We start from the raw sequence: 19,134 nt of genomic DNA, 5'->3' as shown, positions 1-19,134 counted from the left end.
AAAATAAAAAAAAAAAGTAAAAAAATAAGTTTTAAAAAATTAAAAAAAAACAAAAAAACCTAAAAGTTCAAATCACCCCCCATTCGCCCCATTGAAAATTAAAGGGTTAAAAAAATAAAAAATATACACACATTTGGTATCGCCGCGTTCAGAAACGCCCGATCTATCAAAATATAAAATCAATTAATCTGATCAGTAAACGGCGTAGCGGCAAAAAAATTCCAAACGCCAAAACGACGTTTTTTTGTCGCCACAACTTTTGCGCAAAATGCAATAAGAGGCGATCAAAACGTAGCATCTGCGCAAAAATGGTACCGTTAAAAACGTCAGCTCGAGACGCAAAAAATAAGCCGTCATTGAGCCTAAGATCCCGAAAAATGAGAACGCTACGGGTCACGGAATATGGCGTAAAACGTGCACCACTTTTTTCGGACAAACTTCCGATTTTTTTTTAACCCCTTATATAAAAGTAAACCTATACATGTTTGGTGTCTACGAACTCGCACTGACCTGAGGCATCACACCCACACATCAGTTTTACCATATAGTGAACACAGTGAATAAAATATCTCAAAAACCATAGTGCTATCGCACTTTTTTTGCAATTTTTCAGCATTTGGAATTTTTTTGCCATTTTCTAGTACACAATATGGTAAAACTGATGGTTTCATTTAAAAGTACAGCTCGTTCCGCAAAAAATGAGCCCTCACATGACCATATTGACTGAAAAATAAAAAAGTTACGTCTCTCAGAAAAAGAATGGCGAAAAAAAAAAACGGAAAGCGAAAAATCGGCCGGTCGTGAAAGGGTTAAAGCGCACCAATCACTTGTATTTTCGTATATAACCTAAAGCCAGTGTTATACTGGCACTATCAGGCTGATTCTATATATACCTATAGTTGTCAGCTAGGATATATAGGTTTTGAAACACAAGCAAGTCAAGTTTGTAAAATGAGTAGCTTTTTGAATGACAGCAGCTGCCGATCAGCTGACAGATTGGGTGGGGTATCAGTGATTCCCACTCCCCTGCTTGTTCATCCTCCCTGTTAATCATGATAATTCTATTATAGAATTGTTTGAATTGTTTTACCAACTGACTAGAAGGACCTGTGCGATGTCATACCCATGTGACCAGAAGGGGCATGGCCTCAGCCAACATAGCTGATACCAGGAAGGAACATTATTTTTCTGTTGGCTGAGGCCCCGTCCCTTCTGATCACATGGCTATGACATCAGCACATGTCCTTCTAGCACTTAGTAAACGATTCCATAATAGAATTAGTATAAATAACAGATCGGGGGAGGAACTACAGGCAGGAGGGCAGGAATCACTATGAAAACTCACCCCAGCAATCAGCTGATCGACAGCTGCTGCCTATCAAAAAACTGATCATTTTACAAAATTTACTTGCCTGTGTTTCAAAACCTATATATCCTAGATGACCACTATAGATATCTATAGAATAAACATGATAGTTCCAGTATAGCACTGGCTTTAGGTTATATAGGAAAATCCTGGTGATTGGTGCACTTTAAGCTGAGGTTGACAAGTACTGGACAATCCATTTAAGATTTCTCACTCCTCTCGAGACCTCCCCCTATATATCACACACTCAGAAAACGTCATGCCATTAACATCCAGTAAGGCTACATTCACACTTCCGTTGTTTTGCATCAGTCACAATCCGTCGCCTTGAGGACATACGGAATACTGCAAACATTTTGCAGGATTCCGTTTTTTCCCCATAGCCTTGTATTAAGGACGGATTGCAACTGATGGTCCTGCGTTGCATCCGCTATGTGACTGCTCAGTCATGGAATGACTAACCGCCGGGCGGAAGCAACGCAGAATGTAACATTTTTTGTAGCGTAGAAAAAACTCAGTGCGCAGGATTCCGTCGGTTATAATGGAAGCCTATGGGCGCCTGAATCCGTCCAATTCCAGCGGCGGTTCCATCTTTTAGCAACAGAACATGCTCAATGTTTCCTTTCTGGTTAGAAAATATATCTGTCGATGTCGGTCTCTCTCTCTCCCCCTCTCTCATATTCACCGATCACCGGCGCTGCGCTGCACAGCTGTCACACTGCCCCGGCGGCTTTTCCTGCTTTTGAAAATGCCGGCTGCTCATTATTCCATCGCGTATTCACTGTTTCCCTCCCCCACCAGCGCCTATGATTGGTTGCAGTCAGACCCGCCCCCACGCTGAGTGACAGCTGTCTCACTGCAACCAATCAGTCGCCAGTGGGAGGGTCTATATCGTGCAGTACAATAAATAATTTTAAAAAACCGACGTGCGGTCCCCTCCAATTTTGATACCATCCAGGGTAAAGCCACACGGCTGAAGGCTGGTATTCTCAGGATGGGGAGCCCCACGTTATGGGGAGCCCCCCAGCCTAAAAATATCAGCCAGCAGTGCCCGGAATTGCTGCATCCATTAGATGCGACAGTCCCGGGACTCTACCCGGCTCATCCTGAATTTCCCTGGTGCGTTGACAATCGGGGTATTAAGGAGTTAATGGCAGCCCATAGCTGCCACTAAGTCCTAGGTTAATCATGGCAGGCATCTGGGCACCCGCAATGATTTAACCTGTAAGTGAAACTAAATAAACATAAACACCTGAAAAAATACTTTATTTGAAATAAGAGAAAAAAAACACCCTCTTTCACCACTTAATTAATCCCCAAACACCCCTCCAGGTCTGGCGTAATCCACACGAGGTCCCATGACGCTTTCAGCTCTGCTACATCTGAAGCAGTATAGGACCGCTGTGAACTCCACGGAGCAACTGAAGTGAGTCGCTCTGTCAGCGGTGACGTCACTTAGGTTACCCGCGGCCACAGCTGGATTCTGGTACAAACTGCTACAACGGATCAGTTTTTTTAACGGATCAGTCCCATCAGTTGTACCACAATCTCCAACGCATCCATCACATCAGTCACAAAACGGATTGTGACTGATGCAAAACAACGAAAGTGTGAATGTAGCCTAAGTTGTAAACAATCTAGTCATTGTCCCCATTCTCCTCCCTCTCCTGTCCCTATTTATCTGTGAAACATTACAATTTATAAAGCATCACCTCCTACCTGTAGAACACACCGACTATGGCACACCCTACTAAAATGTTTTTTGTTTTTTTTTTTAAAGTGGTTTTCTAGGTATGTAAAACGTATGTGGAGAAAACTTCATTCCTATGTTCTTATGCTTAAATCCTCTTATTTCTGCTCTTTGTCCAACAAGCTTCACCTCACTATGATAATTCAAATGACTCCACATTTGTCACTCCCTCCACAGTTCTAAAGTGTGTACACCCTTGTCACCATCCTCAGTCCTGATGATCTGGCCACTGAAAGAGAAAAAATAATAATACCCAGGAAATGATCTCCTAAGACTCTTAAGGGTACTTTACACACTACGACATCACTAGCGATCTCATTAGCGATGTGAAATTCTAGATCGCAAGTGCGATCTTTCGGGATCGCACATAGGTCATTTTACGCACGTGCGATCCCGAAAGATCGCACTTGCGATCTAGAATTTTACATCGCTAATGAGATCGCTAGCGATGTCGCAGCGTGTAAAGTACCCTTTAGTATGGCTCCCCTCTCCTCCTGCTCTTTGTCCAGTTCACTGTCCGATTTCCAACCAGTCACACGTTATCGGGCTCCTCTCTTCTTCCCTCTCTGGCTGTCACTATTCACTAAAACATTATTTCAAGACAACCCGTCGCCTGATTCATGTTTTTCCAAACTGCAGCAGAAATCAGAACCTGGCAGCATGATTGCAGTATTTTCCTCTAAAATACTCTGAGGAGAGCCCAACCTGCCAGGAAGTAAGGAAAATGTATGCTGCTCAGAGGCAACGTGACAATACCCCTTTAGGCTATGTGCGCACTTACCGGATTTTTCGCGGATTTTGCCGCGGATTTGCTGCATGTTTCGCTGCAGAAAATGTTCATAACATCTCTGCAGTGAATCACCAGCAAATCCTATGGAGAAAAAAAATCCTGTGCGCACTGGGCGGAATTTGACAGCTGCATGTTTTGCTGCGGGAATCCCGCAGCAAAAACAAGTGCATGTCACTTCTTTTCCGCACATCGCTGCGGGATTTCACTCCATTGACTCAATGTTAATCATGAAATCCCGCAGGGAATAACGCAGGCAGCAAATTCTGTGCGGTTCACTGCGTTTTCCTGCGTTATTCCCTGCGGTATTTTGCGGTTTACCTCCGGTAATGTGCATCACTTGCTTGCGGTTTTGCAGGGAAGTGATGTCATTACAGGAACAGGAAGCCGTGCAGAGAGTAAACACACACACATCAGACACAGAACACACATCACAGACATAGATCACACAGACACAGACACATAGAACACACATAGAAAGAAAACGGAAATATAGGAAAAAAAACACGTGTGCTCCGCTGTATATTCACCGTCCAGCCGAGGTAAGCACACAGCGGCGGCCCGGTATTCTCAGGCTGGGGAGGGAGAGGGGCAGGGGTAATGTCCCCCGCCTCACTCCCCCTCCGGCAGCCGAGAATATCAGCCGCAGCTGCCCCGGCACTGTCGCATCCATTATGCGGCACTGCCGGCGTGTCCTCGGCTCTTCTTGCCACCGTGTAGCAGTGGTGACAAGGTTATACAAGGGGTTAATGGTGATGGGGGACCACCGCCATTAACCCCAGGCTTGATCATGGCAGCGTCTATGAGACAGCTGACATGATCAACCCGTAAGTAAAGTGAAAAAACACAGACACCGAAAAATCCTTTATTTTAAATAAAACCAACAAGCCTCGTTCACCATTTTATTAACCCCTCCCGCACCAAAGCTCCGGCGTAATCCACCGCTCCGACATCCACAGCTCCGGCTCCGACGTCCTGCACTGCTTCCATCCAGCCGCGACTGTCACAGACAGGCTGAATGCAGCAGACAGCAGAGGTAATTATCGGTCATTTCCCACGGCCGGTAATGTGAACTCACTGCCGACCGTGGGAAATGCAGCGATCTGTCATCTATCTATCTATCCCTCTGTCTGTCTATCTATCTATCTATCCCTCTATCTATTCTTCTGTCTATCTACTATCAGAATTAAATGTATTTTTTTTTTTTTCTTCAATGTGCTTTATTGCATTGAATGCAATAAAGCACATCCCAACCCGCACGCGGCAAAACCGCGGCAATACCGCGAATAATACCGCGGTAAAGCCGCGGCAAACCGCATGCGGTTTTCGGGTGCGGTTTCCCGCGGTTTTTTACCGCGGGTGCGGTAAACTTTGAGAGGATGCGGAATTTTCTCAAGAAAATTCCATTTCCCAGTGCGCACAGAGCCTTAAGGGGCTGCGATCAGTGCACTGGGGCACAATCATGGGTGCAGAAAAGTATCTACCCCAAACTGTTACCACAAAGTTAGTAGTATGAAATTTTCCAAAATCTCTTGGTGTGCTTAAAGGAGTATTCCCATCTCCAAGATCCTATCCCAATATTTAGTAGGCATAGTAATAATATAAGCAAATATTGCTAAGTAGTCCTCCTGATATTGCCATTTCTCTTACCTAATGTGCAGGGCATTGCAGCTTAGGTATCCATGATTTTGACGAAGATCAACTTACTGTCCGGATATGAGTGGTCGTAACTATGGATACCTAAGCTGCAATGCCTTGCACATGAGGTAAGAGACATAGCTGTATGAGGAGAACTATATTACATTTCTAATTGGGGGTATTTGATAATTGTATTATTACACCTACTATATATTGGGATAGGATCTTGGAGATGTGAATACCTCTTAGATATAAGTAAGATTTTCCTTCACTGGGAATAAGGGACTAAAGTTAACCCCATGTTATGGGGTAATGTTCTGGCATACATTTAACCCAGATTATCCATTTTGAGTAATGACTAAGGGTACCGTCACACTTTAGCGACGCAGCAGCGATCCCACCAGCGATCTGACCTGGTCAGGATCGCTGCTGCATCGCTACATGGTCGCTGGTGAGCTGTCAAACAGACAGATCTCGCCAGTGACCAGCCCCCAGCCAGCAGCGACGTGCAAGCGACACTGCACTTGCACGGAGCCGGCGTCTGGAAGCTGCGGACACTGGTAACTAAGGTAAACATCGGGTTTGGTTACCCGATGTTTACCTTAGTTACCAGCGCACACCGCTTCGCTTAGCGTGTGCAGGGAGCAGGAGCCGGCACTGGCAGCGTGAGAGCTGCGGAGGCTGGAAACGAAGGTAAATATCGGGTAACCACCTTGGTTACCCGATGTTTACCTTGGTTACAGCTTACCGCAGGCTGTCAGACTCCTGCTCCCTGCACATTCAGGATTGTTGCTCTCTCGCTGTCACACACAGCGATGTGTGCTTATCAGCGGGAGAGCAACAATAAAAAAACGAACCAGGGCTGTGTGTAACGAGCAGCGATCTCACAGCAGGGGCCAGATCGCTGCTCAGTGTCACACACAGCGAGATCGCTAATGAGGTCACAAAAACCGTGACTCAGCAGCGATCTCAGTAGCGATCTCGCTGTGTGTGAAGTACCCCTAAAGGCCATGAAGGACACAAAGTAGTAGAGTCCCAGCCATAGTTCATTTATCTATAATCCTCAGATGTCGCTATCTGTCCCGGGAGATCTATGTCCAGTTTGGGATTGACACAAGAGTCTCCACATCTGCCAGCCATCAGTTGTTTATGAGAAGGGGTTCCCCATTTGTAGATGTCATGGGAGACAAAGATTGGCCAATTGGTTTTTAACGTACCAGGTTCTTTTATTCTTGGGTCGGTAAGTCACCACCATTATTAGGAACATGCACATGCTTGGCCCAGCGTGTATGGGGAGGAACAGGAGAGAGTTCTCTGCAGATGTGTTTGATGAGCAAAAGAAACAATGATGAGTAGCTTTGTTCCCTGCCAGGAGCAGACCTGGACTTTTCTGGTCATTTCTTAACTGTGTGCAGAAGCCCAAAGTGCCCATGTCTCTGTGTTTTACAGGCGAAGTAAACATACAGTTGTGGCTTACAAGGACGCCATTTACGTCTTTGGTGGTGATAACGGGTAAGTGATGACAGTCCATTCTTCTTTATACCAGTTTGCAACATTATGTAAATCACTAATTGGGCAAGGAGGTGTGTATATGTATATATGTAATGGCAATGCAATTAATTGCGAGAATGTCCTGTAAATCACGCTGATGCTAAAGATCGCAAATTACATACAAATTAAATGTCCCTACATTCCACGGCTGCAAATTTTTGTGGCATGAAAGCATATTGGTATTCATCATGCCCAATCCATTGTTCACTGCTCCTTACTAAAAACACAGAGCCCAGGCAGGCGTGGATGTTAATGGGCGTGCAGGTTTAGATATGTGGTGTCCAAAAATGTAGTGTTGATTTTAGAATCCATCCCTGGCCGCTTGCTTTGTTCTGCCGGAGTTCATGTATAGGTGGCACATCGGGGACATGGACCGCACATCTACCCGGTCTTGTAATTGTGAAATAAAATGAAGGGGTACCTCACTTATTCCTGGGGATTGATTTTTATGAAATGTATTATTATAGAATTAGACTATTCTAAACAGACACCTAATCATTCTAGTCAGAAAATTGAGATTATTACTACTTTGGTTTTTGACCCTTATTATCTGTTCTATATACTGTATTAAATCACTCAGATAACCACACAGTCAATTAAGTACAAGTAAATGGCTATATCAACCCCAACGGGTCACTGGCTCAGTGTCCCGACAAGTACAAATAGGGCCGACCTCACACCAGAAAGGCCCAGAGGTGATGTAGGGGTGTATAAAGGATCTTACTCTTTTTCCCTTAGGTGTTGGATGCTGCTTCAATTTTTTTATTTATTTATTTTCATTAAAGAGAATTTGTCAGGTGATTTTGTAGAACAATACTAATGTTATCTTTAAATAGGGCTTAAGAGACCTTTCAGGATGAGTAAAGGCCCCGTCACACTAAAGGTCCAGTCACACTAAGCAACTTACCAGCGATCCCAACAACGATAGGGATCGCTGGTAAGTTGCTAGGAGGTTGCTGGTGAGATGTCACACTGCGACGCTCCAGCGATCCCACCAGCAACCTGACCTGGCAGGGATCGCTGGAGCGTGGCTACACGAGTTGCTGGTGAGCTCACCAGCAACCAGTGACCAGCCCCCAGCGCCGCGTGGAAGATGCTGCGCTTGGTAACTAAGGTAAATATCGGGTAACCAACCCGATATTTACCTTGGTTACCAGTGCACGGAGCTACAGAACAGAGCAGAGAACAGGGAGCAGCGCACACTGCTTAGCGCTGGCTCCCTGCTCTCCTAGTTACAGCACACATCGGGTTAATTACCCGATGTGTGCTGCAGCTAAATGTGCACAGAGCAGGGAGCAGCGCACAATGCTTAGCGCTGGCTCCTTGCTCTCCTAGTTACAGCACACATCGGGTTAATTACCCGATGTGTGCTACAGCTAAATGTGCACAGAGCAGGGAGCAGCGCACAATGCTTAGCGCTGGCTCCTTGCTCTCCTAGTTACAGCACACATCGGGTTAATTAACCCGATGTGTCCTGCAGCTACATGTGCACAGAGCAGGAGCCGGCACTGACAGTGAGAGCGGCGGAGGCTGGTATCGAAGGTAAATATCGGGTAACCAAGGACAGGGCTTCTTGGTTACCCGATGTTTACTGTGGATACCAGCCTCCGCAGAAGCCGGCTCCTGCTGCCTGCACATTTAGTTGTTGCTGTCTCGCTGTCACACACAGCAATCTGTGCTTCACAGCAGGACAGCAACAACTAAAAAATGGCCCAGGACATTCAGCAACAACCAACGACCTCACAGCAGGGGCCGGGTTGTTGCTGGATGTCACACACAGCAACATCGCTAGCAACGTCACAAAAGTTGTTCGTTAGCAGCGATGTTGCTAGCGATGTTGCTTAGTGTGACGGGGCCTTAAGCAACATCGCTAGCAACATCGCTGCTAACGAACAAGTTTTGTGACGTTGCTAGCGATGTTGCTGTGTGTGACATCCAGCAACAACCTGGCCCCTGCTGTGAGGTCGTTGGTTGTTGCTGAATGTCCTGGGCCATTTTTTAGTTGTTGCTGTCCTGCTGTGAAGCACAGATCGCTGTGTGTGACAGCGAGACAGCAACAACTAAATGTGCAGGCAGCAGGAGCCGGCTTCTGCGGAGGCTGGTAACCAATGTAAACATCGGGTAACCAAGAAGCCCTGTCCTTGGTTACCCGATATTTACCTTCGATACCAGCCTCCGCCGCTCTGACTGTCAGTGCCGGCTCCTGCTCTGTGCACATGTAGCTGCAGGACACATCGGGTTAATTAACCCGATGTGTGCTGTAACTAGGAGAGCAGGGAGCCAGCGCTAAGCATTGTGCGCGGCTCCCTGCTCTGTGCACATTTAGCTGCAGTACACATCGGGTAATTAACCCGATGTGTGCTGTAACTAGGAGAGCAGGGAGCCAGCGCTAAGCATTGTGCGCGGCTCCCTGCTCTGTTCACATTTAGCTGCAGTACACATCAGGTAATTAACCCGATGTGTGCTGTAACTAGGAGAGCAGGGAGCCAGCGCTAAGCATTGTGCGCTGCTCCCTGCTCTGTGCACATTTAGCTGCAGCATACATCGGGTAATTAACCCGATGTGTGCTGTAGCTAGGAGAGCAAGGAGCCAGCGCTCAGTGTGCGCTGCTCCCTGCTCTCTGCACGTGTAGCTCCGTGCGGTGGTAACCAAGGTAAATATCGGGTTGGTTACCGATATTTACCTTAGTTACCAAGCGCAGCATCTTCCACGCGGCGCTGGGGGCTGGTCACTGGTTGCTGGTGAGCTCACCAGCAACTCGTGTAGCCACGCTCCAGTGATCCCTGCCAGGTCAGGTTGCTGGTGGGATCGCTGGAGCGTCGCAGTGTGACATCTCACCAGCAACCTCCTAGCAACTTACCAGCGATCCCTATCGTTGTTGGGATCGCTGGTAAGTTGCTTAGTGTGACGGTACCTTAAGTTTTATTGTTCTACCTTATCCTGTTATCTTGCTGTAGGCGCCTTCGAATTCAGTGTCTGTTCAAGCTAATCAATACAGTTGGCATATTCACTGCCCCCTACACCCACCTCCCAGAGCATTCACTATCACTGCTGAGAGGTGGGAGGGAGTATGGGGTGCTTCACACACAGCGAGATCGCTATTGAGATCGCTGCTGAGTCACGTTTTTTGTGACGCACCAGTGACCTCCTTAGCGATCTCGCTGTGTGTGACACTGAGCAGCGATCTGGCCCCTGCTGTGAGATCGCTGCTTGTTACACACAGCTCTCCCGCTGTGAAGCACATATCGTTGTGTGTGACAGCGAGAGAGCAACGATCTGAATGTGCAGGGAGCCGGCGTCTGGCAGCCTGCGGTAAGCTGTAACCAACGTAAATATCGGGTAACCAAGGGACGCCCTTCCTTGATTACCCGATATTTATTTTCGTTACCAGCGTCCGCCGCTCTCAGGCTGCCAGTGCTGGCTCCCCGCTCCCTGCACACGTAGCCGGAGTTACACATCAGGTAAATAAGCAAATGTTTGCTTATTAATATAATAATAATAATAATTTTATTCATTTATATAGCGCTATTAATTCCACAGCGCTTTACATACATTTGCAACACTGTCCCCATTGGGGCTCACAATCTAAAGTCCCTATCTGTATGTCTTTGGAGTGTGGGAGGAAACCGGAGAACCCGGAGGAAACCCACGCAAACACGAGGAGAACATACAAACTCCTTGCAGATGGTGTCCTTGGTGGGATTTGAACCCAGGACCCCAGCGCTGCAAGACTGCAGTGCTAACCACTGAGCCACCGTGCCGCCAACCTGATGTGTACTGTGGCTAGGAGTGCAGGGAGCCAGAGCTAAGCGGTGTGCGCTGGTAACCAACGTAAATATCGGGTAACCAAGCCCTTGGTTACCCGATATTTACCTTAGTTACCAAGTGCAGCGTCGCTTCCACGTGTGGCTGGGGGCTGGTCGCTGGTGAGATCTGCCTGATTGACAGCTCACCAGCGACCATGTAGCGACGCACCAGCGATCCTGACCAGATCGCTGGTGGGATCACTGGTGCGTCGCTAAAGTGTGACGGTACCCTATGTGTGAGGCAGTGGTGCATATTCAGTTCAGATTTACTTTAACTGATACCAGCACTGGGAGGAGGGGCAGTGAGTATAGAGTTTGTACTTAAGGTACCGTCACACATAAGATCGCTAGCGAGATCGCTCCTGAGTCACGGTTTCTGTGACGCAGTAGCGATTCCGTTAGCGATCTTGTTATGTGTGACACCTACCAGTGATCAGGTCCCTGCTGTGAGATCGCTAGTCATTGCAGAATGGTCCAGGCCATTTTCTTCAAAGGCAATGTCCTGCTGGGCAGGACACATCGCTGTGTTAGACATTGTGTGACAGGGTCACAGTGACTGCTGAGATTGTTATACAGGTCGCTACTGCGCCCTGTATCATTCCTGCATTGTTGGTAAGGTCTGACTGTGTGACATCTCACCAGCGACCTCCCAGCGACTTACCAGCGATCCCTATCAGGTCGCATCGTTTTCGGGATCACTGGTAAGTCGTTGTGTGTGACTGGGCCTTTACATATGCTTGACTTTTTACTATGGGGTGCTTCACACACAGCGAGCTTGCTGCCGAGATCGCTGCTGAGTCACGCTTTTTGTGACGCAGCAGTGACCTCATTAGTGATCTCGCTGTGTGTGACACTGAGCAGCGATCTGGCCCCTGCTGCGAGATCGCTGCTCGTTACACACAGCCCTGGTTCGTTTTCTTCAAAGGCGCTCTCCCACTGTGACACACAGATCGCTGTGTGTGACAGCGAGAGAGCGACGAAATGAAGCGAGCAGAGAGCAGGAGCCGGTATCTGGCAGCTGCGGTAAGCTGTAACCAAGATAAACATCGGGTAACCAAGGTGGTTACCCGATATTTACCTTAGTTACCAGCCTCCGCAGCTCTCACGCTGCCTGTGCTGCCGGCTCCGGCTCTCTGCACATGTAGCTGCTGTACACATCGGGTTAATTAACCCGATGTGTACTGTAGCTAGGAGAGCCAGGAGCCAGCGCTAAGCAGTGTGCGCGGCTCCCTGCTTTCTGCACATGTAGCTGCATTACACATCGGGTTAATTAACCCGATGTGTACTGTAGCTAGGAGAGCAAGGAGCCAGCGCTAAGCTAAGCGGTGTGCGCTGGTAACTAATGTAAACATCGGGTAACCATATCCGATGTTTACCTTAGTTACCAGTGTCCGCAGCTTCCAGACGCCGGCTCCGTGCAAGCGCAGCGTCGCTTGCACGTCGCTGCTGGCTGGGGGCTGGTCGCTGGTGAGATCTGCCTGTTTGACAGCTCACCAGCGACCATGTAGCGATGCAGCAGCGATCCTGACCAGGTCAGATCGCTGGTCGGATCGCTGCTGCATCGCTAAAGTGTGAAGGTACCCTATGTCACACTGAATTCTACTGAGCTTACAACAAGATAACAGGATAATGCAGTGCAATAAATCTTACTGAAAGATCTTCTTAAGCCCTATTTAAACATAACATTATTATTGTACTAGAAAATAATCTGACAGATTCCCTTCAAAAAAAAATATGAATAGACTGAAAAATAATAGTAAAAAAACATGCAACATATAAAACGTTACACTGAAGATTGTAACACAAGAGACTGGGATTTTTAGATATCTGAGCAGACAGCTCTGCATTAGGTCCTAAAAATCAGATCCCCACAGAATATCTTACCGTCTCCCTGTTCTAGGTGCCAAATAAAGTCGGTGCATTATACCGCATACATTGTCCTGGTCTGGAGACAATATAGCAGAGGTTTAGAATGTAAATGAGATAGATGAGTCTGGGTACACTATCAATACTTATTTGGAATACAGTTTTGTCTAATATTTATGGAGTTTATGATTTGGAAATGTGTATTAATTTATTTTTTATAATCAACAGGAAGAACATGTTAAATGACTTGCTGCGATTTGATGTGAAGGACTGCTCCTGGTGCAGGTACAGCTCCTGACCGAGTACACTGCCCATACCCGTAATACTCTCCTGTTCAGTGTTGTAGATTTTTCCACTTATTTACCTGGTGTATGCCCACACTCTATTCACACGCTTCATGCTGTGCATATGTGTCTACATATCAAAAAGAAATCATGTGCGAGAATAGGAAGCATGTCAGATATTTTACAGCTGTCACACGGCAAGAGGATTCTTCTCAAAGTGGATCTTTATGGGGAAAAAACACATCAGATTATCTGTTAGTGAATTTGAGACCTTTGAACGTTCTACAATTTATATTATGTCTTTCAAACAGGGCTTTTACTACAGGAACTCCCCCAGCACCAAGATATCACCATTCTGCTGTGGTCTATGGGAGCAGCATGTTTGTGTTTGGTGAGTAGCCTGAAAGTTGGGAAATATGAGTTTTAGGCCATGTGCACATGTTCAGTATTTGGATGCAGATATTTCTGCATCTATTAGCAAGAAAAACGCAGTGTTTTTGCCGCATTTTTGATGCGTTTTTACATGCTTTTTTTTCCATTGCTTGAAATGGTGAAAAATGCTGAAAGAATTGGCATGCTGCAGATTATTTTCTGCACCAAATCTGCAAGGACAAAAAACTCAACACTTCAGGTTTCTCATTGACTTTGCTGGCGTCAGGATTTGCTTTCAGTTTTGTGACAACTGCACTAAGAAGCGCATTAAAAAAAAGTAATAAAAACTTAGTGTGCACACAGCCTTAGAGTTTATTGGATTATTTACAATATGGTTTTCTTCATAGTGACCTTTTGTCATTTACAACTACTCTCATATCTAACCAGGGTTGTCTGTTTTGATTACCAGGGGGCTATACTGGTGACATCTATTCCAATTCCAATCTAAAGAATAAGAATGATCTCTTTGAGTACAAGTTTGGGACTGGCCTCTGGACAGAATGGAAAATTGAAGGAAGGTTAGTAAACACAATGCAGCTTTCTCTAATATAAAATAAGATGCAGAAAGCAGTGTGGAATTTATGGCGCATATAAGTGAATATTAGCATTATAAAAATGCATCTTATTTTTCAGACTACAAGACGCACTTTTCCCCAAAAAATTTTTTGAGGAAAGTGGGGGTTGTCATACAGTTCGGATGTACCTGGCTGTGGCTAGGGGGGGGGCAGTTGGCGACGGCGGTGGAGCAGGTCATAAGAAGAAAGAGCAGGGTCACAGGAGGCAGGAGCCAGTGCTAGGGCTAACAGTGTTGTAATAAAGAAAATGAATATTCACTGCTATCCACACCCATAATCTCGCCTTTCTCTCAGCACTTAACCCACGGTATTATGGGTGTGAGGAGCAATGAATATTAATTTTCTTTAATAACAGGCAAACATGATCACCCAGCTGCCGGCGTCCTGCAGCGGCTGGGCGATCACGAGTGTCCGCTATTAAAGAGAATGAATATTCACTGCTCCTCATGAGTATAATCCCGGCCGTGGGGAGCAGTGAATATTCCAGCAGCTGACTTCAGCTTGCAACTGGGGCTGCAAGGTATTGACATCATGCATTGCGCCGATTACACGCTGAGGTCAGTTGCCAGCATCAGAAGAGAACACCGCACACCGGGAGAGTGGTGGTGATGGTGAGTATAATATTTTTTTCTTTATCGTTCCTTTGGGAGACCCAGACCATGGGGTGTTTAGCTTCTGCCTCCGGAAGACACACAAAGTACTACACTTAAAAGTGTAGCTCCTCCCTCTGAGCTTATACACCCCCTGGTGAGCAGACCCAGCCAGTTTATCGCTTTGTGTTCAGGAGGCATACATCCACACATGCATTCTCATCTGATTTGTTTGATTTTTGGAAAGAGTTTGAAGAAAAAGCGGGTCCACGTCTGGACTCCCGGCATGTCCCTTCTCACCCCACTGTGTCGGCGGTGTTGTTAAGGTTGATTTCCAAGGCTGGAGCCTTACATGCCGCGCTCCTTCACCATCCCTCCTGGGCTCTGGCTTGAAGTGGGAGCCAGCACGGTCTCCATGCCTGGCAGGAGACCGGTCTCCATCCACAGCCCTTCAGGACCCTGCTGGACCGGAGCACTCATCCCCAGGGACCTGGCCCTGCGTCTCGGCAGCTAAGTACCTGAGACGTTTATGTATGGGGGTCCCTGTGCTTTGTTTGGGGAGAGTGTGCTTGCTGTGTTTTTTGACATTTCCGGCGGGTTCTCTAGCTGTCGCACGAGAACCGCGCCGATGGTGCCTGCTTGTCGGCTTCGCCGCTCAAATTTAGGCCCCGGCTTCGCCGGAGGCCTAGTTTGTTTCACTGCCCTCGCATGTCACTCATGCAGAGGGACACGCTCGGCTCTGCCCGGCGGCCGTTCTGCACAGGGGAGGGACACTCCGCACTGCTGTGCGTGTCCCCTCCCCTGTAGGTTCTATGGCCCTCCAGATCCCGCTCTTCAGGCAAAGTCCCGCCCCCTCTCTTCGCTCCGGCGGCCATTTTCTCAGAGATTCACTCAGACGCTGGATTTGCGCTCTGCATCCCTGCTGGGTGCTGTGTTTGGAGGTCCGGGCTTGGGATCTGGAGGGCACACAACACCGCTTCAGCGGTTTGGTAAGCCACAACCTCTGGTTGTGGACCTCTGTATATACTCTCTGGGGTTCATTCTCCTGCAGAGCCCCCACTCCAGCAGCATGTCTCACACGAGGAGGAAGGCTCCAAAGCTTTATTCAGTATGAACTGCATGTAAGCTCCTGCTGCCTGAACCGAGCACCTATCCACATTGTGATGCCTGCTCTAACTTGGCGGTGCCACAGCCTGGAGTCTCACCCCCAGTGGTCTCTCAGGCTGCTCCTGCTCCTGTGGCTGAACCCCCGGCTTGGGTAGAATCCTTTTCTAGGTCTATCTCCCAGTCTTTTGCTGAGTCCATGGGACTTCTGTCCAGGACTTTGCTGAACATGCATCAGCCCCCTTCACAGGGTGCCTCTGCTGCTAGGGGTCTCTCAGGACCGGAGCTCACAGAGGATTCATCATCTGGTCCCAGACCCCGTCCTCCTGAGAAGAGACGCAGGGTTCCCTCTCCCTCCTCGTCCCGCGGCCCTGATTCAGGAGCTGACTCGCAGGATGAGGAGGATGCCTTTACGGGGGGCTCGGAGGCTAACTCCATGTACCCCATTGATCTGTCCGAAAGTGACTCAGATGTTAGTGACTTGATTGCTTCCATTAATTCTGTACTGGATCTCAATCCGCCAGTATCAGAGGAGCAACCCTCTCTGGCAGAAAAGCACCAGTTTACCTCGCCTAAGAGAGCAAAGAGTGTGTTCTTTAACCACTCCAGTTTTCAGGCCGCTGTGACCAAGCCCAGGGCCTGTCCTGACAAACGCTTCCCAAAGCGTGGTTCTGATGACCGCTTTCCCTTTCCACCTGAGGTGGTCAAGGAGTGGGCTCATTCCCCAAAGGTAGACCCCCCGGTGTCTAGACTCTCAGCCCGGACCGTTGTGTCGGTGGCTGATGGCACCTCCCTTAAGGATTCCACTGACCGCCAGATTGACCTTCTGGCCAAATCCGTATATGAAGCGGCGGGGGCCTCGTTCTCCCCGACTTTTGCAGCAGTGTGGGCTCTCAAAGCCATCTCTGCTTCTCTAGAGGAGATGCATTTCCTTGCCAGGGAATCTATGCCCGAAATGGTTGCCTTAACTTCCCAAGCTTCAGCTTTTTCATCCTATGCCATGTCGGCCATGCTGGAGGCTTCTCACCGCACTGCGGTGGCTTCGGCTAATTCCCTCGCTATCCGCAGGATCTTGTGGTTTCGAGAGTGGAAGGCAGATGCTTCTTCAAAGAAGTACCTTGCTGGGCTCCCTTTTGCTGGGTCCCGGCTGTTCGGAGAACAGCTGGATGAAATTAAGGAAGCTACTGGCGGGAAGAGTACTTCCATGCCACAAACCAAAACCAGGAAACCTGTCCAGGGTAGGAATCAGTCGAGGTTTCGCTCCTTTCGTTCCTCCAACTGGTCGTCCTCTAAGCCCTCGGCCTCGTCCACTAACTCAGCCAAGGACCAGAAGTCCAACTGGCGCCCAAAAGCGCGTCCACAGAAGACCGCAGGAGGTGCTGCCGCTAAGGCAGCCTCCTCGTGACTATCTGTCCGCGCCAGCAACGTCCTTAGTCGGTGGCAGGCTCTCCCACTTTGGCGACGCGTGGTTTCAACACGTCTCCGATCAGTGGGTGAGGGATATCATCTCCCACGGCTACAGGATAGAATTCTCTTCCAGCCGGCCAAACAGATTTTTTTCTCTCAACTCCCCCCTGCTCCAAGGCCGCCGCCTTCTCACAGGCCGTGGCATCCTTGCAGGCCAACGGAGTAATTGTACCGGTTCCCGCACGGGAACGGTTCAGAGGTTTCTACTCAAATCTCTTCCTAGTCCCCAAAAAGGACGGTTCCTTCCGGCCCATCCTGGATCTCAAGCTTCTCAACAAGCATGTTCAGGTGCGGCACTTTCGCATGGAGTCTCTGCGATCAGTCATTGCTTCAATGACCCAAGGGGATTTCCTGGCGTCCATCGACATCAGAGATGCCTATCTGCATGTGCCAATTGCAGTTTCACACCAGCGTTGGCTACGTTTTGCAATCGGAGAAGATCATTTCCAATTCGTGGCTCTCCCCTTCGGGTTGGCCACAGCTCCTCGGGTATTCACCAAGGTCATGGCAGCAGTGATTGCGGTCCTGCACCTACAGGGGTTGGCAGTGATTCCTTACCTGGACGACCTTCTAGTCAAGGCGTCATCCAGCATGGACTGTCAGCGGAGTGTCTCGCTCACTCTCGCCACTCTAGCCCAATTTGGCTGGCTTGTCAATCTTCCCAAATCCACTCTGACTCCGACCCAGAGTCTCACGTACCTAGGGATGCAGTTCGAGACTTTGCCGGCACTTGTGAAGTTTCCCTTAGTCAAACAGCAGTCCCTCCAACTGGCGGTGCGCTCTCTGCTGAGGCCCCGCCGTTATTCCCTCAGGCGCCTGATGCAGGTGCTGGGTCAGATGGTGGCGTCAATGGAGGCTGTTCCCTTTGCCCAGTTCCATCTGCGTCCCCTGCAGCTGGACATTCTCCGCTGTTGGGACAAGCGGCCTTCCTCCTTGCACAGGTTAGTGGCTCTGTCGCCACAGACCAGGAGCTCTCTTCAGTGGTGGCTTCGGCCCCTCTCTCTGTCCCAGGGGCGCTCCTTCCTGGCCCCGTCCTGGGTGATCCTCACCATGGATGCCAGTCTATCCGGCTGGGGAGCGGTATGTCTCCACCACAGAGCGCAGGGCACTTGGACTCCGTCCGAGTCAGCCCTTTCGATCAATGTGCTGGAAACCAGAGCCATGCTTCTGGCTCTCCTAGCTTTTCACCACCTGTTGGCGGGCAGGCACATCCGAGTCCAGTCAGACAATGCGACAGCGGTTGCCTACATCAATCACCAAGGCGGGACACGCAGCCGCTTGGCAATTTTGGAGGTACAACGCATCCTTCAATGGGCGGAGGACTCCAAGTCCACCATATCCGCAGTCCACATCCCAGGCGTGGAAAACTGGGAGGCAGATTATCTCAGCCGTCAAACCGTGGACAGTGGCGAGTGGTCCCTGCACCCAGCAGTGTTTCAGTCAATCTGCCGCAAATGGGGCACTCCGGACGTGGACCTAATGGCATCCCGTCACAATAACAAAGTTCCTGTTCACGTGGCTCGCTCCTACGATCCTCAGGCCTTCGCCGCGGACGCTCTGGTTCAAGACTGGTCCCAGTTTCGTCTGTCCTACGTGTTTCCCCCTCTAGCTCTCTTGCCCAGAGTCCTGCGCAAGATCAGAATGGAGGGCCGTCGAGTCATCCTCATTGCACCGGACTGGCCCAGGCGAGCTTGGTACCCAGACCTGCTCCATCTGTCCGTAGAGGTGCCGTGGCATCTCCCGGACCGTCCAGACCTTCTCTCACAAGGTCCGTTTTTCCGCCTGAATTATGCGGCTCTCAAATTGACGGCGTGGCTCTTGAGTCCTTGATCTTGACGGCTTCTGGTATTCCTCCGGAAGTCATCTCCACTATGACTCGGGCCCGTAAGTCTTCCTCCGCCAAGATCTATCACAGGAC

At 48.8% G+C, this 19,134-nt stretch overlaps 1 protein-coding gene across 1 annotated transcript in view; it reads left to right on the top strand.

The window, feature by feature from the left end:
• The window catches only part of LZTR1 (leucine zipper like post translational regulator 1), a 119,779-nt gene that overhangs the window by 3,751 nt on the left and 96,894 nt on the right, over window positions 1–19,134 (top strand). Inside the window, exons 2-5 of the mRNA XM_075324567.1 lie at window positions 6,991–7,053; window positions 12,993–13,049; window positions 13,360–13,439; window positions 13,890–13,998. Coding sequence (XP_075180682.1) covers window positions 6,991–7,053; window positions 12,993–13,049; window positions 13,360–13,439; window positions 13,890–13,998 — 309 coding nt within the window. The remainder of the gene's footprint in view (window positions 1–6,990; window positions 7,054–12,992; window positions 13,050–13,359; window positions 13,440–13,889; window positions 13,999–19,134) is intronic.

This window comes from Anomaloglossus baeobatrachus, chromosome 1 (assembly GCF_048569485.1).
Source record: "Anomaloglossus baeobatrachus isolate aAnoBae1 chromosome 1, aAnoBae1.hap1, whole genome shotgun sequence".
Lineage (NCBI taxonomy): Eukaryota > Metazoa > Chordata > Amphibia > Anura > Aromobatidae > Anomaloglossus > Anomaloglossus baeobatrachus.
The sequence above is the reverse complement of the archived record's forward strand: the minus strand, read 5'-3'. Positions and strand labels throughout refer to the sequence as shown.